This window comes from Porites lutea, chromosome 11, assembly GCF_958299795.1.
Source record: "Porites lutea chromosome 11, jaPorLute2.1, whole genome shotgun sequence".
Classification (NCBI taxonomy): domain Eukaryota; kingdom Metazoa; phylum Cnidaria; class Anthozoa; order Scleractinia; family Poritidae; genus Porites; species Porites lutea.
In genome coordinates this window covers 9,048,373-9,075,214 of record NC_133211.1, presented here as the reverse complement: position 1 = coordinate 9,075,214, position 26,842 = coordinate 9,048,373, and the positions used below count along the sequence as shown (strand labels likewise).

The window sequence follows — 26,842 nt, the reverse complement described above, 5'->3', positions numbered from 1 at the left end:
TTCACTAACTTGTCCATGTCAAAAGTTGAAAAAATATGTTGAAAGGTCTATTGACTGTGGGAGGGAAATTGTTGACAAGGATTCAGCAGCAAATGCATTAGATATGGAAGGTTGGCACATGTGCTGCGCTGCACCCTCCATGATAAAACATTGTGGAGTCTTCCATGAAAAGGTAGCCATAAGTATATACTTACAGTCATGCTGTCTTGAACCAACAGCTCAGAATCACAATTAACACACACATACTCTTACAAGTGCAAAAACACTTCCAATTTCGTTTCACCCATAAATTAAGCCCCATTCCTTGTCAATAATAATAACAATTGCTTGATGTTCTCTATGATTTAGACAGTAGTTAGCAGTGTTATTCTTGCATGATATTTTATGTACAAATGCATGTTGTAGTTCTTCCAGGAGTTAGGTTCACTGCTGTAAGAATGCATTTCCTCTTTCACTCCCTGGATATTAATTTTCATGTAGCTGTTTTGCACTTTAAAGGTTATAAAAGTACATAGTAAGTGTGGGTTAGTCTTAGTCACCATTTTGGCAGACTTGCCACTCACAGAAGTTGAACTTGTTGTGGATGAGTTAGTGTCAGCCCTTCAAGCTCTCTTTTGAAGCAGAAATGCCACTCTTTTCCTTTGCCACGCAATGCTTCATTTGCACAATGACTTCATTTGCCTACAACTACCAAAGTGCTTAAGGCGTTTAATTACAGCTTTTATCGAAGGCCTACTGAGACAACTAAATTTAAATACAGGACAAAAAATGACATAAATTATAGCTGTATTTTTGGGATATTCAGTCATTCATGATAATTGCCTATTTTTATAGCTCTTAAAGACTGTGAATAGACTCTTCCTAAAAACGGGTTTTGCAAATTCTTTTCGAAAGTTTTTTAGTCTTTCAATGATTTGAAGTCTTTGTCAGAAAACAGAATTGTTTTCATTCCATCAGACCTGATTTCATATTTTAAAATTTTAAGTGTTTTACTCATACTGAAATAAATTTTCCTGTCTTATGTAATGTGTTTTGTAAACTTGAACTTAAGTGCAACCTCACCAATTACATGGCCGTCAAAATCATGAATATTTGCAAAGATCTGAGTCACAGGAATCAGAGAGTTCAATTTCATTTTCTGCTCATTCTATTGATTTTCACATTTCTGGAAGTTTGAGGGAGTGAAAGAGTCATTTGTTAACCTCTTTTTTGCACAATATTAAGTTCATTTGCACACACTTTTGCATGTTACATGGCACACTAACTGCATGTCATTGTTATAACTGGCTGACTGAACCAATTGGCTAATAACTGTTTTGAGTTCGTTAATTTGACAAGCAGCTGGACTAGGCTTTTGGACAGGAATTCAGCATGCATGTTTAACAACGTACTTGTATGTGGTGTTGTTACGAGTGACTACTACTTAATTTGATGTTACCTATACCATCTTATTTACATATTACCACTGCATAGGTAGTGATTTGTTTGATTTTCCCACTTTCTTGGCCTTGAGAAAAAAGGAAATCCATTCATCCCTCTTTGAATGCACTTATTTTTTCCAACGGAGAAATTTAGAGTATATTCCATGCTTGTTCCAGGTTTAATTTAGAGTGAAAGAAGGGTCTGTCTGTGAGTTTGGATGTTGTTCTGAAGTTAGTCTAAATATCTAAAGGTAGTCTGAATAACTGTTATAAATTACCTACAAAGTTCTAGGTAAAAGTTGTTTCAGGTGTCAGACTTTTTGGTCGTAGATATAGTTATCAGAATGCAGTTTTGTTCAGAAGATGAATGACTCTCCTTAACTACATGGGTTGCTTTTCGGTCTTCATGGAGGTGTTTGAGATTTGCTTGTTAATTAATGTTTCTAGGTTTCATGCCAACATTTGGCCCATGTTGGGTAAATCTTTATGGATCTACCAGAGACTACTCTCTGTTTGATGAACACAATGATCTTAACAATGGATTGGTAAGTGTTTTAGGTCCACAACCCTCGTGTTTGTGTAATTCTCAAAACTTAATGCAGTGTATTTGCCTTCAGAAAACAAAGTATTATTAGTTTCTTTGTCAATCTGCAATCAACATTGCTACTAGTTCTTTTTATTCTGTGTAAATCAGAAGGGCTTACCATTTATAGCCATCTAGAGTAGGCAGAAATTTTTTTTGCAACTTTGGTCAGCATTTAGCTTAAGTTAAGACTAAGCAGCACACATAGATGTTTGATAGATGAAACTCCCGGATATTGGTTGGTCAGACATCAGATTTGTGGCTTCGCATTTCAGTTGTTGGGGAGCTTTAACATTACAATGCAGCGCTGCATCAAAAACGTCACCAATAAAATTAATTTGCATTTTCCTAAACTTCAGAAAAAGAGTTAGCAAATAAACACGAATTTTTTCTAAGTTGAACCCTTAGGGACTGCTCTCTAACTCAGAAAAAGAAAGAAAAATTTTTCTTTGCATGAGAAAATATCATGTAGAAGTACATGTAGTTCAGTGACAGAAATAAAATGCACCAAAGTGTGTATTCCATGTGCAGAGCTTTTGATTTTGTCATGTTCTCATTCACATGATGATTGTAGTCTTGCTTGAGCTCCTTACAATGAAAAGCGGGCAGGCATATAAACAATATACTAAAAAATATAAAATAATATATATGACGAAGATACATAAACTGTACAGCCAAAATTATTTGCCGACAAATGTATGGTGCATCTTGCTTAACTAATCAGCGATGTCCACTGATGTCCATGTTGCACTTTTGTTTTTTAGGGAGAGGGCGTGGCCTACAGAGGGAGACTACTGATGGCAGTACAAGCGGAATTTGGAGAATCTGCCTCTGAATCAGGCATTCGACAGGTGGAAGTAGAGCCTACTGCACCCATCTCTGATGTAAGTTTGCTGAATGTTATTGTGAGCTGTTTTTAATCTTGCAACACATCTGTTGAAGGAAGGGAAACATCTTTTTTACTGGTACATTTGTTAGTGTCTGATGGCAAAGTCATGATCCTGCAAGAGAACCCAACGTAGGATTTACACTGGGCTAAAGTAAAATTTGATGAACCTATTCAGAATAAAGCAGTCTAAGTAAAAAACTCTGTGTGAAACATCTAAAGATTATTCCACAATTTAGGCCAGAAATCCCATAACACACCTTGTTTACCCCCTAAAACTCTGCATCAGAATTGTTTTCAGTTTGTCCTTTTTATTACACAGGGCTGCAGCTAAGATTTCAATTATTTGGGTGTTTGCAGTTAGTAGGCGGGGAATTGAAGAAGAAGGAAGTAGTTTTGGTTATTGTTTTCTAAGAAAGTTGCCAGGGGATCATGCTCATAGAAGCCACGGAAAATCCCTTGTGCCCACAGTTGATAAAAGTCGTGTTAAGGTCGTCCCGATAGGAAGCTAAAACAGTGCTTATGCAAAAATTTTGGGAGTAAACAAGGGTTATCATGGGCAACGTGAAAGTGGCAAATGATATGTTGACCTACCTGTTGATTGTTTTTCGAAATAGTTTTTGAAAAGACCTTTGATATACAATAGAGCTGAGTTTTCGAATATTTGGCGTAAATTGCTTTAACATTATCTTGCATTTTCTGATTAAAAACTGTCTCCTAGCCTTCTCTTAATGAGAAATCGTTTTCGCTAGACTTACTTTGAAAGATACTCCTTTATGGCGTCTCGAATTGTGACTTCCCTAATAGTTGTGACCATGCTTGTATTTGTAGACCGCAGCAGGAAAGGAGGATCAGTTTCAATTGTTTGCTTGTTTCTATGAAGCTAGCATGATTGAGAGGAAAGTTGGAGACAAGATGATACAGTTTGAAATGAGTATTGGTACGTGTAGAAATATTGCTCTCTTGTTTGGAATACCGTAGTCATGATTTTCTTCTTAGAGGGTGTGTAATGACATATGTTAGTCATCTATGATATTCAAACCTGTTGACCAACTCCAGTAACAAAAAAAGAATTGATCGTTCATTATTGTAAACTTAGAACTGCAGATAGTTGTGTTGTACGGTTGAGATGGTTTTGGCTTTTCCAGAAGCTTTGGTCATATGATGTTCCAGGAATGCGATGTCTGAGTTCATAGTTTGTTTTACTTACTACTGCATGCATGAATTGTTTTATACATTTGTAATTTTTTTTCTCAATTTTTAATTGTTATTGTTATTGTCATGCGTTTTATACATGAGCCTCTGGGCAACCCTCTCCCACGCTATGGCACTAATAAATTGATTGATTGATTGATTGATTGCGTTACAACAAATGTGACCTTTTCTTCTTTCTTAGTATTGAACTCTTGCATCGAATCTTTTCATGATTTGTATTGTCAAACCAAAAGTTTGTCTATGCACCATGATACAACAGCAAAGTATCCACAAGGAAAGTTATGTCCACAGATCAAAGAAATATTGTAAACTATAATGTGTTGTGCTATTGACTATTCAGGCAATTTTGGCAACACAATTGATGGACAAGCTTTGCCAGGTGAGGTGGTGGATGAGGTGAGAAGAAACGGCGAGAATCCATTCATTCATCCACTGACCCCACCAGTAAAGCCAGTAACCAATGACAGACAGTACTATCACATCCCATGGGAGGATTCCAAGCCATGCACACACATCAAATTCACATGGCAAGACCATCGTAGACGACTCTACAACTCAAATGTGCTGCTGAAGATCTGTGAGAGGCTGGTGGGTAGTTTGTTTCAATCATTCAACTAACCCTTTAAGTCCCAAGATTGACCAAAGTTAATTTTCTCTTAACAATACCAATACATCATCTAGAGAAAATGTTGTGAGAATTAATGCAATGATCACCTGATGGGAGAAGCTTTGATCAGCAAACAATTTCTCTTAACCAATTCTTCAAGGAAATGTATGGAGATTAGTCTGGAGAATTTGTATTTGGATCATAATTGGGGCCTAAAGGGTTAACAGTGAGTGGGTGAGTGGGTGAATGAGGTAGTCAATCAGTCGATCAACCAATCAACTAACAATCAATGTATTTGCATTTGAACTGAAACTCAACCTAAAGAAGTAATTCATGGGAATTTGCGAAGTGCGTAGTATAGAGTGGTTGCTAATTGAGTGTAGCAACGCATAGGTGAGGCGACTGAACCTCAAAGTCGCCGTTGACTTCTCCTACTGTACATGGTGACTGGTATCTAAAAGGTTTGCTTTTATCAGTTCCAGTAACATGTACATTATAAACGACAGATTGTTGTGAGATGTCCGCACTCAACGTGACTAGCCTAATCAATGAAATGAATTATGTGGATTTTCAGAATTTGAGTTTAGAGCATTGTGTCGGGATGAGAAAGCTGTTTGTGAGAACTTTATGTACACTCATGTGGTGATCACGATTTTGTCATAACAGGAGGATGGCTTGACGGATTGTCTGGAGAGAGTGAAGATGGACTTGCCCAATACTTACAGATGGCTCAGTAGAGTTCTTGCAGAACTGATCAATGGCTGCAAGTAAGTGTTTTATCCTGTTATCGTTATTCCTCTCATAAGCCCACCGTTAAGAATGAGGATGAAAGCTATTACCCCCGCCCTCCCTCCCCCCTTTCTCTCCTAAGTGTCCCTCCTTTTCCTTCACAACCAAGTTAGTAAATGCATAGGTGATTGCGGTAAGTCATGTGCACTTATCAAGACATGATACAGTACGTGGTATGACCTAAATCTCAGTCTCAAGCCGTCTTAATAGGTGAGCTAAAGCAAATTCCTTTTTGAGTGACGCACGCCAACCAGAAGTGGACTTCTTATGTTCTGGGGCAGAGGTTTTGCCCATATTTTCGGGCAAATCGTCTCTTTGAGAGTAACGAGATACAACTTTGTGAGCGTCAAGGCAGATTTATAGGGAAAACGCCTCACTTCCGCCACCAATTATTACATCATGCCTAGTCTCGCTACCATTACTGCGTCTCGCTAATTAGATGAACACCCTTCGACCCTTTTCCAGTATTGTCTCGTTTAAAGCTTTCACTGATAGGTACTCCCTAACGCGTTTTGGAAAAATATTACGTCTGCTCCCAAAATTGCGCATAATTGCTAAAATTAAAGAAAAATCCCAAACTTCAGTTTGCCAACACCCGCTGGTAGTTACTTGAAATATTAAAAAATAGTGCCAAAGAGATTTCAGTTGACTTGCATAAATATTGTCGTATTACGTGTCTTTATACTACTACATGAGAAATTTCTGCAATGTGATTGGCTTAGAGCAGTGGTATTTCAGCTTAATTTGAAATACCTACATGTGAAAATTACAAACCTTTTGCGGGTAGTAGTATAAACAAATAATTTGAGTCGGGACTTGAGTTTAGTTAGGGGTAGACCCTGGTTTTTTGAAAGGTGAATCAGGGAATATTCCATCCACGTGTTTAATCTCTATTGTATTCATTGTCTACAGCCAGTACCTCAATTTGGTGAAGTCAATGCCATCTGCTGGTCACGTGGGACGTACCAAGCTGGATAAAGAGCGGCTGAAGCTGTGCCAGTATGAGGTAGAATCTGTTTGTCAGTCAGCTCAGGAGCTAAAGGGAAGTACAAAGGATGATGGACACATCAAGGACAATCTCAAAGCAGCTAATGCGCTGCTTCAAAGACTTTTGAACATTGCTATTGAGGTATGTGTTTTTCTAGGGTATCTCTAGTCAGTGTCATCAGAGCAGTCGCTCAGAAGCTTCGCGGTATTTAATTAGTTTGTGCAACCCGAGTTTCACCTTGACTGATCATTTCCTAGAGTTTCTTATTGTTCCTTTTACTGTTTGCCCCATGGGTCCTGTGCTTTTATGCTGCATTGAAAGCAATCGCACAGCTGAACTGTTACATCTGTTTCAATATAAAGTAATCCAGGACTTGCAATCGTACAATCCCCATGACTATAGAGTTGTAAATATATGCCACTTTAACTTGTAGCCACAAGAAACCACTCCTGATGTGTTTATCTGGATGTTGTGTGGCGGCAAAAGAGTGGCCTACACTCGCATTCCAAGTCAGCATATTGCCTACTCACTAGTTGAGGAAGAGAGAGGGAAGGATTCAGGCAGGATGCAGACTGTGTTCCTCAGAGTAAGTTTTTGATAGCCTGCAATGTAGGCATATGAAGGGGGGCGGGCGAAAGCTGCTTCACTATGTGCGTTCTGCCGTGGCCGTCATCTTTGTCTCTATTCCTAAGGAAGATAAAGAAGTAGTATAGGGTAGAGTGGCAACCTCGTTCCCAGGGTTCTCTCCCACCTGTGCTGGGAACGAGGTTGAGTGGAGTGGGTGTTAGGGCAACAGAAATCCCTTTCCCCGCCCCCTTGGACTCGCCCCAGGTCCTCCACGTTTTGGAATTCAACAAGGAGTTTACTCAAACAGAAAGAAGAAAATACCTGCAGTGCGGGGTTAATTGTTTTAGCATATGAGGCATTCTCTGGTTATATTGCCCATCCGCTTTCATTGAAACAGATGTCCACCCGACTGGCGAGAACCAATAGCAAAAAGTCTTGCCCGTACAATTCCTTTGAAACAGCTGACTGTCTTCTTATGGTCGATGGTGGCAGGCTACTTTCAAAGTGATATAAAATAGGAAAAATCAGTATCACAGTAACATAACCGACATCATTACGTAACACAACATACGTATTGGTAATTAAACTGAGCGGGAAGGAAATTTGGTCTGGAATCATACGCGTGATTTCAAATCGCGCGTTCGTTCGTTCTAAAATCACAAGTATGATTTTAAAGACCAAAATCGCGTGACACGAAGTTCAATTACCACTTTATTACATTCATTTTGATATCACACGCTATTAAATCGCCTAGTTGTCTAGAACCCTCCAGTGTATTATAGATGTGCCCGCTAAGAATGTGTTGACCGTAAATATATTGGGGAATTTTAATAATTATTTTACTTATATTCCTCAGCTCCCAGGCAAGCGCGGTGACGGTCCAAAAGGCTGGGCAATCCAGGCTAAGTTAAATATCATGATTTGGCTTGGTCTGCACAAACACAAGAAGGACTATCTCAAGGATGCACCTAAAGGATACCAAACGGTAAAATAATGATTAAGTAGTTCGTCTCCTTAAATATACTAGGCTTATTTAGCAACAGAACGGGGATGTCATTTGACGACGGGAAATTGCGCGGAAAGGACTAAACTCGACTTCCAGTGCCTAATTTGCCGCTCTGCCATTGGTCAAGCCAGTTGTTTGATTTGCGCGCCCCATCGTCAACTGACGTCCCCTAAAAAAGACATAGAATCAAGGCTCTTTTTTGCACTGAATGGAGTCCTTGAAAAATGGGGAATGTGTCCTTGAAAGTCCTTGAATTTTTTATTCAAAAAAAGGTACGAACCTCGTTGCTCACCAAATCCATCGTTGGTATTTACTTTTTTGGTTTATTAATATGTGTTGATATCCTCCTTTCAGCCAAAGAATGCCCACAAACTGATGGCTCCCCCGCCAAATCATCTGATCTACACAGGTAATATTTATCTACACATTCCGGCTACAGTCGCTCTCGCCTTCTTTTTTGACAACGTCTTGACCGATGAGAAGAATCAGCAACCCTGAATGTTTTTCCTCTTCTTTTTTGTTTTAGAGAAGCAAAAGTTTATTTTGCGGGCGCATATTTACCAGGCAAGAAGCTTAATCGGTAGTGATGCTTCAGGACTTTCAGGTTAGTGATGTTTTCAATGCCTTTGACGCTTTCAGTGCAAACTCGTTCAACGAAGAAGTGGAATCACTGTAGTTGATCTATAATCAAATATCACTGTGTTGTGCTGTGTTTCCTTTACACTTTTAAGTGGTTATATGCATGGCAAAGGGATGACTTTGGGTTAGGTGTCGTGCTGACGGACGCTAAGGAGTATGTAGCGGAACAAGAATGTCCCAGTACACTACTGAGGTATCCATAACAACTCAAACATGGCCCACCACACAGGAACCTGTCGCATCGATATACTCAGTTGTTTAGCAGACAAACGGGCAAGGGATGGAGCAGGGATACGAAACGATATGCCTCGAGCTAGTTGAAAGCAATCCGCAACTAAAAGCAAATGCAAGCATAATAGTGTTGGCAGGCGAAACATAATGCTGAGTTTAGCCTGCTACTTGGGGCGCTCCGCACAATTATGCAGGCAATAACCGCTGACGTACAAATGTGTCGAGTTTAACTTTGCCTAAATAGCATTTGGCCCCAATTAATTTGATAATTTAGCCAATCTATCACTGATCTGAAATTGCATAAAACTGCATCAACCTACAACCCCAGACAAAATAGTTGTTGGGACACTTGGTCGATATCCCCTGCCTCCCCCTTTGCAAAGTTGAAAATAGCTCAAGCTTTCCCAGACTGGACTTTCTACCAACACTCGAGGGGGCGAGGGGACTTAACTGTGTATGCCCAAAAAATTGGAAATGTCCCTGTTTTTTTTTGACCGGGGTTGTAGCTTATTTGAACTATTGCCTTGTTTCTTTTATGAAAGCTTGAAATCTGTAGGTCTCTAATTAATGACTGTCTTGGCCCTTTGACAGATGCCTTTGGGCGCGTGATCTTCACGCACCTTGTGGCCGATACACGCGTGATCTGGGAGACAAGGAGTCCAACCTGGGACCAGATGCTGATGTTCAAAGATCTAATTTTATGGGGAGATGTAAATGAAATCGCTGTGAATCCTCCCACGATTGTGATTGAAGTGTTTGACAAGGACATTGGGGTATTGAATTCAATGTTTTGCTTATTAGCACTATAAATACAAAGAACCGCACAAAATTGTGCCATGCAGTGGTGAAGTTACGTCAGCCCCCCGCCCTCAACCTTGTTCCCAGGGTCCTCTCCTACTCTTCCCCCGGGGAGCACCCTGGGAACGAGGTTGCCACCGCCCTTAAATTGTTGAAGTTTAACGATAACATGCTTCATTGTCTTGGCCTCTTAACTCCCTAGGTTATGAAAGGTGTTACTTACGTTCACTAGGATACATCGTTTAACGCAACCAAACCATAGTGAATACTTAGAAGCCAGTTGCTCAGAGGCAGGCTTGTCATTGTTTCGTGAAAATCTGAAGCCAATAGTTACTGGCGTCACTTAGCGCAGAAAAATGCGTGTAAGAAACTTCAAAAACTTTTATTTAGTTCTGATTGGCCGAGAAAGGGGCGCCAGATATTTGTGCCAATCACAGCGTTGGACGCAAAGAAGTTGCGAACTTACCTTTGTTACTCAAATCAAAAACGCCTTCTCTTTCTGCTTGTTTTACCCAGGGTGATTCAGAATTTATTGGCCGCGCCTTGGCCCGCCCAATTGTCAAAATGGCTTGTGAACCTTACGAGAAGCCATTCTTTCCACCCGCTTTGGAATGGTTCCAGATCTTCAGAGGGGAGGAAAAAGCAGGAGAACTGCTGGCAGCATTTGAACTTCTTCAGGTTGGTTGGTTAGACCTGTTCAGCGGGTTGTGGGTTACATGTAGAAAAATGCAGACCACACAACTGAACATCTAATTTCTTAAAAATTCGTTTAACAAGTGTTCGCGCGTTCCACTGCGTCACCCTTGTCTTCCTTAATAGGAGTAACATTGATGACCCAGTATAGTTTTGTAAAATTCAGTAACCCATCACTTGGTGTGTCTTTAAAAAGATCAACCATTCCACGATTATTATTTACCCTTCCAGCAGAGATTTCTTTCCAAGGTAGTTTTTAGCCTGGACGAAGTCGTTCGCGCCGCTGATATTCGCGTAGTTGGCTTGTTTACGTCCCCGAAGGTGGCGTCTCTCTCTGTTTGTTTACGCCCCCGTGCGCTTTTCTCGGAGACGTAACTAAGCCAACTACGCGAATGTCAGCGGCGCAAACGACTTCGTACAAGGTAATAAATACACCAGAAAGGAAAGCTTTGCTAGAAGGGTAACTTTTCGTTTTGTGAAACACCATAAAGATAGATTTAAAGTGCGTTTTAGAAGGTAGTTACATAACGGTCTATCCTATTCTGCATGCCTTGCCTGTTTGTGGCAAGAATGTAGCATTGGTGGAAATCCTGGGCCTTAAAATAACACATAAGGTTAATCTTTTGTAATTCACTTTTTGTTGAAATCATACGTGTTCACATAACGGTTTCAAGCATGTTCCAAAAGCATCGCTTTTTTTCATACGAAGAGTGGTGTTTAACACTGTTGTTTCTTTGTCGTCTTTTTAGTTATCCGAAGGTACATGTTTCTTGCCGACTGAAGTGGAGCCTGTTAACACTCCAGATGGACCAATAACCCCTGTACCAGTAGGAATCAGGCCTGTAATGAGGAAACACAGGATTGAGGTAATGAATTGTTTTCGTTCGTCGTGGACGCGTGAGCTGACAAATGGTCAAAACATTGGCTGAATCCAAAAATAATTGTGTTCTCTGAGTCAATTTACCTTTCCTCCCGTTTACCTACCTCTCTGATAGATTACAGCTAGGTGGTGTCATATTTCATCTATAACCCTTCTATCAAACACCGGGCACAGATTTCCATCATATATCAAACCCCCGAGAAGAGAGTTGAAATTAGGAGTGAGAGAAGCCGAGTTTTCGTTTTCACGGACTTCGAGGTGTTTTATACTTGTGGTGAAACACTGTGTCAATTATTTGATAAAACCTCTCGAACAGAGTGATATTTGAAGAGAAATTGCGGGATGCTGACAGGAAGAGCTTACTGTAACCAATTCAGCCCATGATGTTTGTGATGTATGAAGTGATAACAAAGGTAGAGGTACACTACGCCCCGGCGGAAACGTGCACCACTGTCTTCGAACAGAAGTGTGGGTCGTTTAATGACCCCTTCCAATGACTTGACGGGATTACCTGAACTGAGACAAGATCTTTAAGACCGCCTAAAGACCCTTGCAAGATATTTAGCCAGGATTTTATTAACCCTGGTCTCACGCGGTTAGCGTACTCACGCGTGATGACGGCTCTAGTTAACATCACGTTCTTGTAAGTGTAGCTAGTAACACCATGTAAGTAACGTTTATCATTTGTTTATCAGGTGTTGTTCTGGGGTGTGCGTGAGATGAAGAGGATCAATCTGACCACTGTTGACCGGCCCCAGGTTGACATCGATCTTGCTGGTCATGTGATCCAATCAACTGTTATTGCCAATGCTAAGAAGAACCCGAATTTCCAAAACCCGGTCATTTTTTTTGATGTGGTAAGGAAGATGTTTAAGTGTAGTGCTTCTGCTCATGCCTCCATTGGTGAAATACAAGGGGTAGCATATGGGACAAATTGCAACCTTAAATGTAGCGACAATAGAGAAGAATGACTGGTTGTACAGGTTGCTGGATTCTATATAAATTATCCCTGAAAAGCCCTGAGGGAAGTGGATAATAGGATATTTACAATTGACAATCTACAATTTAAGGCTGTAGTTTATTTAGTGTTATCATTTTGTGCTGGCTAACATATTTCAGTAACACATTTCAGTACTACCGATATACACTGTTTCTCAAATTATCAAATTCAATACCAAACGTTGTGCTGTTGACTTCTGTGAAAACTGGACCACAAAATTGTCATCTTACCTTGGTGTATTCTTTTCCCAAACCCGAATTATGAGAACCGAAGTAACCCGTTTGAGAGTAAAGTTTACTTTTTAAGTTAAAAGAGCTCACACTGTTCTTTCACAGGAACTTCCAGAGAACGAGCGTTACTGCCCACCGCTGACCATCCGTGTAAGGGACTGTCGTACATTTGGTCGGTTCACACTAGTTGGTACGCATGTGCTAAACTCGCTTCACCGCTACCTACAGACTGGAGAGAAAGAGAAGGAAAAGCTTGAGAAAGCAGGTGAGACGAATCAGACATTCATCACATGATAATCCCGATGAAAATTTATCATAATTCCTTTGTGAAATTCAGTCGACCGATACAAGTTAACACACGAGGAGACAATTGCTTACAAAACCGTCAATACTAGTTACTCCTTATTCAATAAATATAGTGATACCATAGTTATTAGAGGACACTGGTTATGAAAAGCGGCAAACATCAATGATAAAAACAACAGTGCTGCAGTTTATGTTGGAAGCACCCTGAAAGTGCACAATCCTTTGTTTTCTGTTGGCAAATTGTTACGGAATAAATTAATGCAACGTTTTTATTGGTCAATACAATCAAAATGATAGGAATTCTTTTGAACGCTGTGCACTTTCAGGTCCACAAAAACATATAACAAAGGAGTCTGACGGGTTTCATAACCATTCCACTCAATTAACTATGGTGATACATACTACATAAGCTATCAATAAAAACAGGTCAAAAGGATGTCTTATGGCTCTAACGTTCAATTGTGCAGACGAACTAGGAAGTCCTAAATTGTGACCATTGACCAGCTATATTCTTGTGTTATTGCTTATTTTGCATGGGGCGGTTTTACTTAATGATTAGTCTGTGGTTGAAATAAAAAGTGTTTAAATACACTTCCCCTTAGCTCTGTGTTGAAAAAGAAATTTAATATCGTTCTTTCTTCACGCCATCATCCTAAATCCTGACAGAATTGACATCATGAATCAATGGGAGTATCAGTCTTTATGTTTACATTTTGTCGTTTACTTTGGTAACTTAACCCATTCGCCCCTGAACCGCCCGTAACCGCCCGTGCGGATCCACGTCCTTTCTACCCTTTGTGACGTCATCAGTTTTAACGGTCAAGGACAACTTTCTTCGCTAACTCGTGCAGAGTGAAGAGATCTTTCAAACCATACCAGAATGAGCACAATTCAGTCAAGAAAACCGGAGAAAGAGGCAAAAAACCATGTAACATTGACCTGAAAATCTCCATGAAAATCTTGTTCCATTGCCCACCTACCTTTCCTTTCACCTAATCCTAAGATCCTAAAAGCTTTCCTAAAAACTATTCCCACCAAAATGAAGCCTACTAAATGCCCAGCAAGAGAAAAAAAAATGAGGCAAAAAAGGGAAAAAAGAGGGGAGGAGAGAAAGCGAAAAGTAACAGTCAAGACTGCTCTCGAAATTTTGCTTTCTGCGCATGCCCGAACTTCGCAAGCTAATATTTTGCATCTGGATCAGAAGGCCGCGAAGTGTACGACCTGCAAACCGGTTTGTGGTAAGTTTTGGCTCTTTATAGCACGACAGTGACCAGAAAACCACTCGACTAGCTTCAAAATGCGTTTTTCGGCAAAATCTCTTAAAAGATCTGTGTTAGTTGTAACCGTGTCTACATAACGTTATGTCCTTTTGCTGAACCAGTTCAATTGGATTTTAAATACTTTGAGGTGCTAAGCGTTGAACTATATGTTTGTGTCTTAACATACAACAGAGGCTGTAGCCGGTGGAATAGCAAATGCTTCCCGTCCAACATCACCAGTTCCCACCCAGGCTGCTGATGTTGCCATTGAGATTGATGAAGATCCTCCTGATGCAGACTCAGAGCCTCTGGTAAGCTCCAGATGTTAATTATATTACTGATCGTCTTGGATGTGTTCTAATATCCATCTCTAATAGACCTTTCCCGCATTCCTGTAAACAAAGGCACCAACTCGAGGCTTGGGTGGACAAAATACAGTGATTTGTATGAAATTGTCCACGCGAGCCTCGTCCTCATTTCTTTATAGGCTGATTTAGCAACAGGACGGGAACGTCAGTTGACGACGGGAAAGCGCGCGAAAAGAACTAAACACGACTTCCGGTGCTCAATTTGCCGCTCTCTCATTGGTCAAACCAGTTTGATTTGCGCGCACCGTCGTCAACTGACGTTCCTGTCCTGTTGCTAAATCAGCCTTATGTTTGCGCACTGGAGCGTAATGTGGGAAAGGTCTATAGTTAGGACACAATAGGGTGTTTAAGCAACGACGTTTTTGAGCTACGCACGTCAACCGGAAGTGAGCCTTTTTCTCTTTTAATATGCCTTAACGCTACCAAATTTATATTGCTAAGTGTCTTTACTCTCAAAGAGAAGATTTGCCCTAAATCTTGTTTAAAATTACGGCTCAACAGTGCAGTAAGTCATCTTCCGGTTGACATGTCGCTCAAAAACGTCACTGCTTAAACTCCTTAATATGCAGAATAGACCTTCACTCACTCAACTGCTTTCTTAATTTCGTCTTTATCAGGTTACTGTCCTTTTCATGTAGTATAATTTCTGTCCTTTGCTGTTTCCCTCATGTTTGTCTTTAGATCGAAATGTGTGGGATGTATTATAAATGCCATACGCTCCTGCTTTATGAGTTTGGTCATGTCATAGTGCTTACATGTATTTCCATATCTTTCTTGTCTTTCCCATGCTTGTTTAAAAACTTTCTTTACTCCTTTCCTCTATGATGAAAAGAACAATCAGTTGAATCTAATCTCGCAATGCCTGCATTCTGTTCTCTGTTATTTAATCAACTTCTTTCGACATTCATTTTCATCTGTTCTCTTTCTTACGTTGCCTTCATCTGCATCACCACAGCTGTATCTCTACTCACAGAAGGTAAGACCATCATCGTCGTATTTTTTTCGTTGGGATGTATGGACGAGTTATTTTTTCCATTGTACCCAAACATGCCTCAGCGGTGTTAATAACTATTTATGGCAAACTAGTCCCACAGAGGATGTGGGTACTTCTTCTGTAATCTCTGCCTTGAAAGAGCTTGTGTGTTCACTTTCCAATTCATTCTTCTTATACACCATTCACATCTTCTGTGGGTCTAATATAATTATGAGGAAACTGTTTCCTTCCTCTCCTAAGAGGGTTCTCTTTACTTCACGATTATAACAAGTCTTGTTACCCTTTTGCTATCATTGACAAAAAGAACATCAAAAGGGGCTCCTTCGTTATTTTTTGTGTTACATTCTGTGGTTGTGTCGATCTGCTAAATAGCTGTAGTATGACCCTTTTTTCCACTATTATGATTAGGAGTCCTGAAATTTATAGATCTACAAAAAACCGCGCGAATTAACTTAGTGTGACATTAGCTACTGTGAGCCAACCTCAGGCAGGGTGCTAAGAAAGTCAGTTTTACAACTTGCCCTAACCAAAAGTCATATCTACTAGCCCTAAAAATTGTTTTTTTGATTAGCAGGATTGATTACAATTTTTCTTTGATTTGGAATCCCCGAAAAACGTCACTTACATATGTACCTGTCGGGCGAGTTAAGAAGCCCGACTAGCCCCGGGCTATCTACCCTGGGTGCCAGAGGCTTTTCATTCTCGGTTTCCGGTTTCGGTTAACGCTCGTATATTCGGCCATCAGCCGAAGACGTGTCGGCCTGCGGCCGACGAAGCTCCTCGTTGCACGCGAGAAAACACCTTTGGTACCTAGGGTACGGGCTATTGGACACCACTTCCTTTTTTTTTTTCACGCTGCCTCAGGTAGATTACGTGGTTATGTATGGGAGGTCTGTTAACATCGGTTTCGTTGCTAAGAACCAACTAAGATTGCGGTTTACCCTTTCATTGCTGAAGACTTAGAACTGTGTGTTTTGTCAACTGAGTTGCAGGAGAAAAAGAAGAGATCAGGAGAAGAGGGAGGTGAAGGAGGCAAAGGTGGAAAAGGGAAAGGAAAGGAAGACGACGACGCTGAAGACGCCTTGGACTGGTGGTCACGTTACTATGAAACATTAAAGGACAGAGAACGTAGTGAGAGAAGAGAAGGACAAGCCATGTCACGCACTTCAAAGAAGAAGGAAAAGACGCCTGAAGAAACTGAGGAGGAAAAACTGAAAAAGAAAATTCCCCGACTGACGGTAAGAACGTCTAAGAGTTCCAAGGAGCCTCATCCCTTTAAGTCCCAAGAGTAAGTCCAGGGTTTTATTTAGAGAATTTGAGGGGTAGAGCGCTTCCCCCCCCAAAATGCCCAGCCTCCCCCCCCCCCCCCCCGGACCCCATAGCAGGCTCGTGGCCTTCGGCCACTCGGGACTTCTCAGTGTGTGGACTCCTGTATAGTTACAACTGGTTTTAACGCTTCTGTTGATAGGCGAAAATCAAACACGTCTGTCTGAGGCTTCTTGCCTTCGAATAGAGCCATCTCTCCTGTATTCGCTGGTTAGAGGCCTTAGGTAGTAAGAAATCTGTATCAGCACTTCAGTCAGGAATTCTACGCTCTTTTGTCTTAAAGGTTTAAGTACTAGTGATGGGAAAAGTAATCCTTCTTTTTATTGGTTACAGATCTTTGACGAAGAGTTGGAATACCTGCCAGAGTATAATGGATTTAACGATTGGCTCCATGCCTTTGCGCTCTACCGCGGTAAGAAATCTAGCGAAGATGATGACGATGACCACAGGATCGTTGGGAAGTTCAAGGTATCGTTTCCAATTCTATATATCGGTTCTTCATGCCATTTTCCAACAGTCGAGAATTATCGTTACTTTATTCGGGCGCACTGAAATTTTCTCATGCTTTGAGCCCGGCAACGTGTATTTTCTTTATACTCTTACTTATTTGTTGTAAATCCCTTCTATGTTGTGGTTGGCTGAAGTAGTCTTTTCATCAAGTTATCTGATTCAAACGGCGTGAATAGTTTCCAATGACTAGCGACTGACGGGCGCGGATCCACACCTGTTTCCACCGTTTTATGGAAATGGGACACATTTTTCAAAAGAAGTAATATTTTAATAAGAAGAACACTTTCCAAGTTAAAATTTGGCCAGTATCCTGTCTGAATGACATCCGAAACACAGGAAAAGGGATTTAAGGAGTAAAACTCCAAAATATTTCCTGGGGGAGCCCGTCCCCGGACCCCGCTAGAAACTTGCGCCTTCGGCGCTTATTTAGGGAATCGGTCAGTATTTGTCCCAGAACCGCGCCTGACTGGCTGTTGCACGTTCTTTGTGTTACGTTTTCGGCGTATTCTACATCGTCAACGTGTCTGTTTCTTTTTAGGGGTCGTTGAAAGTATGGAAGTACCCCCTGCCCGAACACGTGGAAATGGACCCTCTAGTTGGTACATTCCTCAAGTTACCAAGCAATGAGCCCGTCAATGTGCTGGCACGAGTTTACGTCATCAAGGTACACAATCAGACACTAGCAGTAAGCCCGACAGGATAATGCGCCTGTAGCTTGGAACGGAAATTTGTGAAAAACCAGTGTTTTATTTAAGTTGTTTATGTTAAAACTTTTATAATTACAGTCCAACCTCCACTAACGGCCACCTCTCTACAACCACCACTTTTTTCTGTCCGTCAGCGAAGTTGGCCGTTGTGGAGAGGTTCAACTGAACTTTTCAGTGTTTCTCAGTTTAAAGTGTGAAATACACACGAGGGGGATTGAACATAAAGCTTACGTAGAATTAACAGTGGCAAAGTTGATCTGTTTCTTTAATTGAATCAAAGCATCGCGTGGTCAGGGTTGTAAAACGGAAAAATCAACCAGTCATGAGCAAACAGCCGGAAACGCCTTCAAGGACATAGAAATTTGAAAATTTTACGACTTCTACCTTATTTTTCATGTTGAAGTACTGTTTAGAAAACGAGCAAAAGTGTCGCCGAGAGTTTTTACACCTGATAATACACGACTGCGAGTTTTTTGAACAGCTTCAAAATCTCTGATGTAGATCAACTCATTCTTGCACTAATATTTAGCTTTGGGGTGATTTTGGTCCAAAAGATTGGACGCAAAGTTTAGCCGTGTCTTTATCATATATAAAGACACTCATTAAACATTAACTTCTTTTGTTTTTTCTTTATGAATTACATGTATAAGACGTTAATTTCGGGACCCGGCTTAGTGTCCGCTTAATAGAGGGTGTCCGCTTAATTGGGGTTCCGCTTAATAGAGGTTTCACTATATTAATGAGTTTTTGAAGAAGCAGTCAAGAAAAAAGAAAACAAAAAACAAAAAACAAAAAAGGTTTTGCACTTAGCTTTGTTTTGAAAGTGAGGGTTTTTGGAACCCGAAAAGTGACTAAATTATTTACGATCATAATGTTTATTCTAGGCTCTAAACCTGCATCCTTCTGATGTCAATGGAAAGGTGAGCAGTATTTTGCGTTTTCCCTTTGCTTTAGTTGTAACATCTTGACACCTACAGGCTCATATTTGTTTTTAGACCGCTTAATCTGTTTTCATTCCTGTTTCTATAGGCTGATCCTTACCTTGTTGTAACGTTGGGCAAACACAAAGTGAGAGACCGAGATAACTACGTGTCGAAACAACTCAACCCTGTGTTTGGAAGGTAACAACCTACTAGACAAGTTATTTTTAGTTATTAGTTAGTAAAATCTCTTCTTCGAAATTTTCTCTAAAACAAAGTAAGTATATAACGGTACCATTAAGAAGAGAGACTAGTACAATGTGTAAGACAACTTTATAACACGGGGGACTTCAACATAATCGTCTTCTGACTGCAAGAAATCCATCAGTAAACCTTTTGTAAGCGTTGTTATTGTAACTCGTGTAACACAGCCCATTAGGGTTTTACTAACTTTGTAGATGGCGATGTGTTTATCCCAAAGACAGCTTCTCTATATTCTCTCTGCTGTTATGATCATTGTTTGTGTGGATTGCAACTTGGATCAACGTTTAACCGTTTTGTTTAATGTGCCCCGTCTCGTGGCAACCCCTTCGGGTAGATGCACATTACATTCACGTTTAGCCAGTCTGATCAAATTTGCTTTGTTTCTTGTTTTAGGTGCTTCGAATTCGAGGCGATCATTCCCATGGACTCGGTACTTACAGTCGGTGTCTATGACTGGGATTTGGTTGGCAGTGACGATCTTATTGGTGAGACCAAAGTCGATCTGGAAAACAGGTTCTACAGCAGACACCGCCCAACATGTGGTCTACAGGAGAGCTATGCCACGTAAGGATTTCATTGCTTAGTTTTATTTGGGAGAACGAAAAGGGCAAGCAGTCTCATTGCAAGCGCGCGTCCCCAAGTTACTCCCTACAATGACCTATACGGGGAGGCCCCGCGCAAAAGGGGTACCTTTTTCAGACCTCAGGTATATGAAAGGGTAGGGGTGTCTGTCAAATCAGTCGATAAAAAGACCAAAAAGCATTAAAAGACGCACTTTATGGATGTGCAAGAAATAAGAAAACTTCCTGCTTTTTAGTTAGTGGTTTATTCATATTAAAGGTGCATTTACAGCAGTTACACGGGATGCTTTTGCAGTGTTCTAAATTAGATATGAGAATGGGGTGCCATCTGTCAGCGGAAGGTATACGAAAGGGGAACCTTTTTTGTCAAAATGGTATATAAAAGGGTAAGGGGTTGGTCCTCGGGGCGGACTCTTCCCGTATAAAACTTTGTTGAGTACCCCCTCCCCCAGGCGCAGGGTCAGGTCAACACGTAGATCGAGTATCACTAAGTTTCACTTAAATTTTAGGTCAGTGGAAAAAAAAACTGGTTGTCCATTTTTGCGCACATAAAGTGTAATAAGTCATGTTGAACTATTGGGCTATCGCTGAAGCTCCCCAAGTTCTATCATGCTGCTAATTAACAATTATTCCTCGAGCCTGAATGGGCTCTGAGTCAATAGCCCATTCGGCCTTCGGCCTCATGGGCTATTGACTCAGAGCCCATTCGGGCTCGAGGAATAATTGTTTTAGTAAAATCCAACTAGTTGGTAAAAAATATCGAGATTAAAAAAAATAGCTAGTTAAAGCTAGACTTTAATCCTTTTTTGCCGCCAAAAAGCGCGCGCTTTTCGCTACTAGTAGGCTATAACATATAGCCTAGTAGTAGCTCAACCAATCAGAACGCAGCATTGATTTTTGGATTTTACTAATTGCTTTTAGCTCTTTGGCCAAAACTGAATTTTTTTAAAAATTATATTGAACTAGGCATTCTTAGTGTTGATTTTACACAACATAAAGAATGATTACTCAGACCCTTTTGTGTTCGTCATTTGTTCGTCTGCTTAAGGTTGTGGTTGGATGAGGGATGCCTATATCCCGAGGTTTCAAATACGTCGAGGACATATTTTATGATTAAGAGACTAATTCGTTCATTTTTCCTAGATTTGGATTTAACAAATGGCGTGATCCAATGCGCCCGACCCAGATTCTCGCCAAATTATGCAAGGATGAGGGCCTGGATGGACCACACTACTCCACAGGCAGAGTTCGTATTGACAACAAAGCGTTTGGAGCATCTTCACAAGTCCTGGAGGAGAGTGGTATGTGTAATCACTGCTGTTACTGTTCTTAGACGTTTCCATATCCCTCCGGTTCTATAACCATGCTTAACGTCGGTGCTTGCCACTTAACTGAACTGTGTATCGTTAATAAGCTAACAGAATTTTAAGATCGCATTGTTAGAGGTAAAACTGTCTTTGCTGTTTAGGGCTTCTTTGTCAGCATAAGCTCCCAAACATAGCTTGCATTTGCAGGAGGAAATACCTCTATTCAACCAAAAATAGTGTGAACATTTCATTGGTGTCCGGTTCTAATTTGCGTGATAAGCTTCTTTTTGATTGGCTCAGAGCATTGGGCGAAGTCACGCGCCAGAATTGTCCACTAAAGACCGCAAAATATGGTCAACTTACTCTTCCTGGGCAGACAGTTCGTGTTGATCCCTGTCATTCTTCAGGCTCCAGGTGTTTAAAAGATGGATATCCAATAGATAGTGATTTATCTGCTGGATTGCGCTATCCAGCTGTCGAACAACTGGGGCAAGTTGACTTGGTCTGCTTTGTCATACAGTAAACTCTTTCTGAACGGACACCTTCCTAAAACTGACACTTAGATTTGTACCCTGCGGTTTTGTCTTTTTCTCTGACTCGCACACCTCCCTAAAAGCCTTGTCCCTGTCGTTCTTCAGTCATTTTCTTTGACTCTCTGTAGATGGACACCTCTCTAAAACAGACACCTCCTTGTTCTTCAGTCATTTTCTTTGACTCTCTATAAGGGAGGCACCTCGCTAAAACGGACACCTAGAGTTAGTCCCTGCTGTTCATCAGCCATTTTCTTTGACTATCTATAAGACAGACACCTCCCTAAAACGGACACCTAGATTTGGTCCCTGCCATTCTTCGGTCATTTTCTTTAACTTTCTATAAGGCGGACACCTCCCTGAAATGGACACCTTTGTCCCTGTCGTTCTTCGGTCATTTTGTTTTACTCTGTGTAAGACGGACACCTCTCTCAAGTGGACACCTAGACTTTGTCCCTCCCTAGTTTCAGTCATTTTCTCTGACTCTCTTGAAAGGCAGACTTTAAGTGCCGGTCCCAAGGGTGTTCATCTCAAAGAGAGTTCATTGTAATATCTTTGTTATATTTGCCGTAGGGTTAAGCCAGTGTTATTCTTGCAGGTCATTTCAAGCAGTCAGATGAACCAGTGGCACTCAAAGCTCTGCGGAATTTCCACACCTTGAAGAGAGGCTTTCATCTGGTGCCAGAACATGTTGAGACCAGGTCGCTGTTCAACCCAGAAAAACCAGGCGTAGAACAGGTGGGAAGTGGGAAATAGATTATTTAGGGGTATTCTCCGTCGCCTTCGTCGCGTGTCCCCCCCCCCCCGACCCCGGAGGGAGAAGGAAGGAACGGGAAGGAACTCGTGACAAAGCCCTAAGAAAGTCTACGTGGGAGGCTACGTTTGGCGATCTTTTAGATTTTCTCACTTACATCACGATTTTTTCTGTTGCCGCTTTATTTTATTTTCTCCTAAAAAAAGGTAATCTTTTTTGTATTTCAGGGTAAAATTGAGATGTGGGTTGACATGTTTCCCATGGATATGCCTTCACCTGGAGCACCAGTGGATATCACTCCCAGAAAACCTACAAAGTAACATAACTTACTCCACCTTGTCTATTCTTCTAATAACCATCTTTAATGTTACAACGGACAAACTAGCTTGACTCGCTTTCAAACTGGTAGAAAGTGACGTATCATCAATGTTTTCTTAACAGAGCAGATCTGATATAAATATATTATGAATAGCAATGCAAAAAGGTTAACGGTTTCCAAGGAACTTTGTAAAAACTAGGCATGGCTATAAAAGTTGAACATGTGACGTAGTATGCTCGACGCCTATTGAGCGTTTTTACACCAAAACCAATGAAACAGCGGCGACCAATCGGAGCAGTTAAAGCCAATTCTGAGAACCAATCAGAGCTCGAGGCAGATACTTGTAGACGGCGGTTGGCGCGGGAGAACGAAAACGCGTGCGAGTAAGTCACGCTTGAATTTGATTTTGCTTTGATTGGTTAGCGAAGTGGCGCGAAATTATTAGCTAGTCACAGTAGAATTCCTTAATATTGAGAGCCTAGTATCCGCATTACAGAGTTGTCTGTATCACAGAGGCAGGGATATGAAGTTTGGTGTCTTTGGGACTAACAGAGTGTTCATAATAGAGAGGTGTCCGTATGAAAGAGCTTTCCGTAGGGAGAGTTTCAGCTATTTCAAGTATTCATCCAACAATACGAGATTGATTATTTTCACTATTGACTTTATTGAAAACCAGTCTTGGTGTCCATCCTATAGTTAATGTGGACTTCGAGTACAGACGTTTTAAATCTCAGAGTTTTTTTTAATTCGTGTCTACCTTAGTTATGAGCTGAGGGTGGTCATCTGGAACACTGAAGACGTGCCACTTGAGGAATCCAACATACTGACAGGAGAGAAGTGTAGTGATATCTTTGTTAAAGGGTGAGTGCTTATGCAAGGAAAGCATTGTTATGGGTTTTATTATGGTAAGCAATGTTGTAGCCCTGGTCGGTTGCCCATAAGCAAACAACAAAGAAGCCAGTCTTGCTCAAAATGAGGGTGTTGGACCCCCTGGCCTCGGGGGAACTCCATATAAAAGCCTATACAGAGATGCTCCGCCCGAAGGGGGTACCGTATGTGAAACTTTCCTTTACTTAAACTAGTTAGGGTAGGGAAATATGTCATTTCGGCCTGTAAAACATCTCTAAGGGGCTAACAGATGTATTTTACGGCTGTAAAAAAATCGATTAAATGTTCTGGTTGTGTGATTTATTCATATTTAAAGACCATTTGTCTAAACTATGTGTCAGTAAAGGTATACAGAAGAGGTACCTTTACTGTCAAAAATGGTATGCAAAAGGGTAAGGGGTTGGGAAAGGTTTAAGTTCATTATGTTCCCCAAGATTTTGTCACCGCCAATGTCACGGCACTTTTTATCCCACTTTATGTCCCAGAAAGTGGTAAGATAAGGGACCAGTCATTATTTATTGCCTTGGAGGGGCGGGGGGGCGGGGGGGGCGGGGGGGGCGGGGGGGAGTGCGGAGAATTTAGGGCTAAACAAGGTGAAATTAAGCCCATACCCCCTTTGAACGTTACTTCACTGAAGTGATCCCCCTAATGACGTTTGATGACTTTCGCGATCCCCCCCCCCCCCCCCCATGTGTTCATTTTCCAAGCAAATTTGAGTGGTTCCCCCTCTGAATCCTTCCAAAGTTTTCAGTGATCCCCCCTTTTGGGTTCTCAGTTACGACTCATGACCCTTTTGTTCTCCTAAAAATCAAGTGATCCCCCCTAAAATCCTCCGCCCCGCCGCAACCCCCCTCCCCCAGGCGATAAATAATGATCGGTCCCTAAGTGGGAACTGAGGAACCAGGAAGAATGAATGCCGAAGTAATAATTATCACCTACGAATTGAAAATCTCTTTGCACAGGATTTCAGTATGGCGAGTATAGGGTATTTTATGTAGACCTCTTTCCTTGATAACAATCAATTTACGATGTGTCCTTCCCTTTCGTAGTTGGCTGGAAGGGATGAAAGAAGATCGTCAACAAACAGACGTGCATTACAGGTAGGCCCTTCAGGTGTCTAGCAAGAACTATTTTGATATATTTGCAGGGTTGTCTGGAACAACTGCTGTCATTTTTTCTCTCGCTATTCTCAGACATTTAAGGCCCTGTGTGCCACAAGTTACGAGTAGGATAGGTAAAGGTCAGTGGCGGATCCAGGGGAGGGGCCGGGGGAGCCCGCCCGCCCCCCTTATTTTTAGACAAAACTGAGGCCAAAGGGCCGAAAAAAAAAATTTGAAACCGGGCCCCCCGTTATCTCAGGGTCTAGATGACACCCCCCCTCCCCTCCCCCCTTATCTGAGGGTCTGGATCCGCCGCCACCAGAGGTGATTCTCATGCACAGACTCAAACCCAACAGTGATGTCAAATTTTGAAAGACAACTTGAATCCCACCATTAGATAGAACCCTTTCGTTTACATTAGTTTCCTCGTTAGTGTAAATTTCACTCCCACCGAACTGTTTTACGTACTTGTGTTGTTTTTTCCTTCAAGTGTTAAGATATTCATTTCAATGTGGAAATAGTTTTAAGGGAGGAAATTTAGCGCAAAAGAAATGGATTGCACCCTGGCGGTTTGCAGATTTCTTAGCCATGCAAATGTCTACATGGTGCACAAAGCTTGGGTGAACATTTGTAAAAATGAAATTAATGTTCTGCTGTAAATTCCACAGATCGCTGACTGGTGAAGGGAACTTCAACTGGCGGTTTATCTTCCCATTCCAGTATCAGAAAGCAGAAGAAAGAATTGTCATCACCAGAAAGGTGCGTTTGTTTCTTCGTCTCATCGTTACCTGCTACAATTGATATCGCTCTTTACCACCCTCATCGCTTACATGTACTTTAAATTTGTCTTCAATCATAGGCGAGTTTCTTTTCTTGGGATGAATCGGAAGAAAAGGTTCCTGCAAGGCTTCACTTACAGGTGTGGGACGCTGATGCTTTTTCTGCCGACGACTTCATTGGTAAGATAAGTAACTTCAGTGCATTATTGCATAGCCTTATTCGAAGTATCTATGAAATACGAGGTTAAGCGTGCTTAAAGAGTTTCCAGACACCTGGCACTAATAATGTTGCAATCGTTCGTCGCTGTTGTTTCGATATTTTAAGAACGCCTGACGCTAATAATGTTGCAATCGTTCGTCGCTGTTGTTTGAGTTGCCATATTTTTAGAACCTCTAATCAAATTTTCATGTCACACTTGCACTCAAGCAAAGAAAATTAAATCAAAGTTATCTTTAATCTTCAGCAAACACTGCAAATGGTTCACTTTGAACAAAGGTATCACTGAGTAGTTAAAGAATTACGAATCTATCACACAGACACACTTACCATCCTGGTGTATCTCTGTCGAAACATTACAACAACTTATTTTGGATAGTGAATAGTCATTTAAGTCGTTGATGTTTTTCAAGTTTTTGCCCTATTCCAAGCGCGTCATTAACGTAGCCATTGTATGTGTTAGTGTGACTTCTAAAATCCAACTTTTGGGGCGGGGCGATTCGCTCCAACGTTTTGGCCTCGCGTTTTGCGCGGAGACCGAAGATAAAGGAGTCAATTTTAGCAGTCTATACTCACTGTCTTCCTCCTTGATCAGGTGATCTAACGCTGGATCTCACGCGCATGCCCAAGGGAGCCAAGAGTGCTAAGACCTGCACTCTGGACATGCTTAAACAAGACGGAAGTGTTCCTCAGATGTCGTTCTTCAAAGCTAAGCACATGAAAGGCTTTTGGCCATTCACTGTCAACACTGAAGAAGAAGAGATCGAACTGGCCGTAAGTGTTCTTTCTACTTGTTTACAACGAAACTTTATTGAACCGTTTTTCATAGCTGGTTGATGGTGGATTAATTCCTTTTCGTTTTGTCTCCTCGCCGCTCTTTGATGAGAGAAGTAGTTGATGAAGGAACTATTTAGGTTTCTGGGAAACTGTCCACCTACCCCTCCCCTATGACAACATTAACACTTACTTCTCACTTAGGGCAAAATGTTGGGTTAGGGGAGTGGTAGGTGGGCAGTTTCCCAGAAACCTAAAGCAATCCGAAACTTCAACGTATTTGTGTGCACAATGCACAATGATCCCTACGTTCTTCCTTTTTTTGAGTCCATTGTGTTGAGTGTAGTTTGATTTAGGAGTAGCAAGTTAAAAATGTAAATGTTTACGTTATTACTTTTTTTAAAAC

The 26,842-nt window shown here is 41.2% G+C and overlaps 1 protein-coding gene across 2 annotated transcripts in view; it reads left to right on the top strand.

Moving 5' to 3' along the window:
* The window catches only part of LOC140952919 (otoferlin-like), a 52,663-nt gene that overhangs the window by 22,676 nt on the left and 3,145 nt on the right, over positions 1–26,842 (top strand). For both annotated transcript variants that reach the window (XM_073402376.1, XM_073402375.1), the window contains 30 exons: positions 1,869–1,966; positions 2,769–2,888; positions 3,722–3,830; positions 4,446–4,693; positions 5,379–5,479; positions 6,414–6,630; positions 6,923–7,075; positions 7,913–8,041; positions 8,417–8,471; positions 8,589–8,666; positions 9,524–9,705; positions 10,247–10,408; positions 11,173–11,289; positions 11,999–12,160; positions 12,639–12,798; positions 14,291–14,409; positions 16,447–16,698; positions 17,120–17,254; positions 17,835–17,960; positions 18,888–18,923; positions 19,033–19,124; positions 19,581–19,751; positions 20,912–21,069; positions 22,204–22,343; positions 22,587–22,675; positions 23,441–23,539; positions 24,616–24,666; positions 25,335–25,425; positions 25,526–25,625; positions 26,258–26,436. In XM_073402376.1, coding sequence (XP_073258477.1) covers positions 1,869–1,966; positions 2,769–2,888; positions 3,722–3,830; positions 4,446–4,693; positions 5,379–5,479; positions 6,414–6,630; positions 6,923–7,075; positions 7,913–8,041; positions 8,417–8,471; positions 8,589–8,666; positions 9,524–9,705; positions 10,247–10,408; positions 11,173–11,289; positions 11,999–12,160; positions 12,639–12,798; positions 14,291–14,409; positions 16,447–16,698; positions 17,120–17,254; positions 17,835–17,960; positions 18,888–18,923; positions 19,033–19,124; positions 19,581–19,751; positions 20,912–21,069; positions 22,204–22,343; positions 22,587–22,675; positions 23,441–23,539; positions 24,616–24,666; positions 25,335–25,425; positions 25,526–25,625; positions 26,258–26,436 — 3,929 coding nt within the window. The remainder of the gene's footprint in view (positions 1–1,868; positions 1,967–2,768; positions 2,889–3,721; positions 3,831–4,445; positions 4,694–5,378; positions 5,480–6,413; positions 6,631–6,922; positions 7,076–7,912; positions 8,042–8,416; positions 8,472–8,588; positions 8,667–9,523; positions 9,706–10,246; positions 10,409–11,172; positions 11,290–11,998; positions 12,161–12,638; positions 12,799–14,290; positions 14,410–16,446; positions 16,699–17,119; positions 17,255–17,834; positions 17,961–18,887; positions 18,924–19,032; positions 19,125–19,580; positions 19,752–20,911; positions 21,070–22,203; positions 22,344–22,586; positions 22,676–23,440; positions 23,540–24,615; positions 24,667–25,334; positions 25,426–25,525; positions 25,626–26,257; positions 26,437–26,842) is intronic.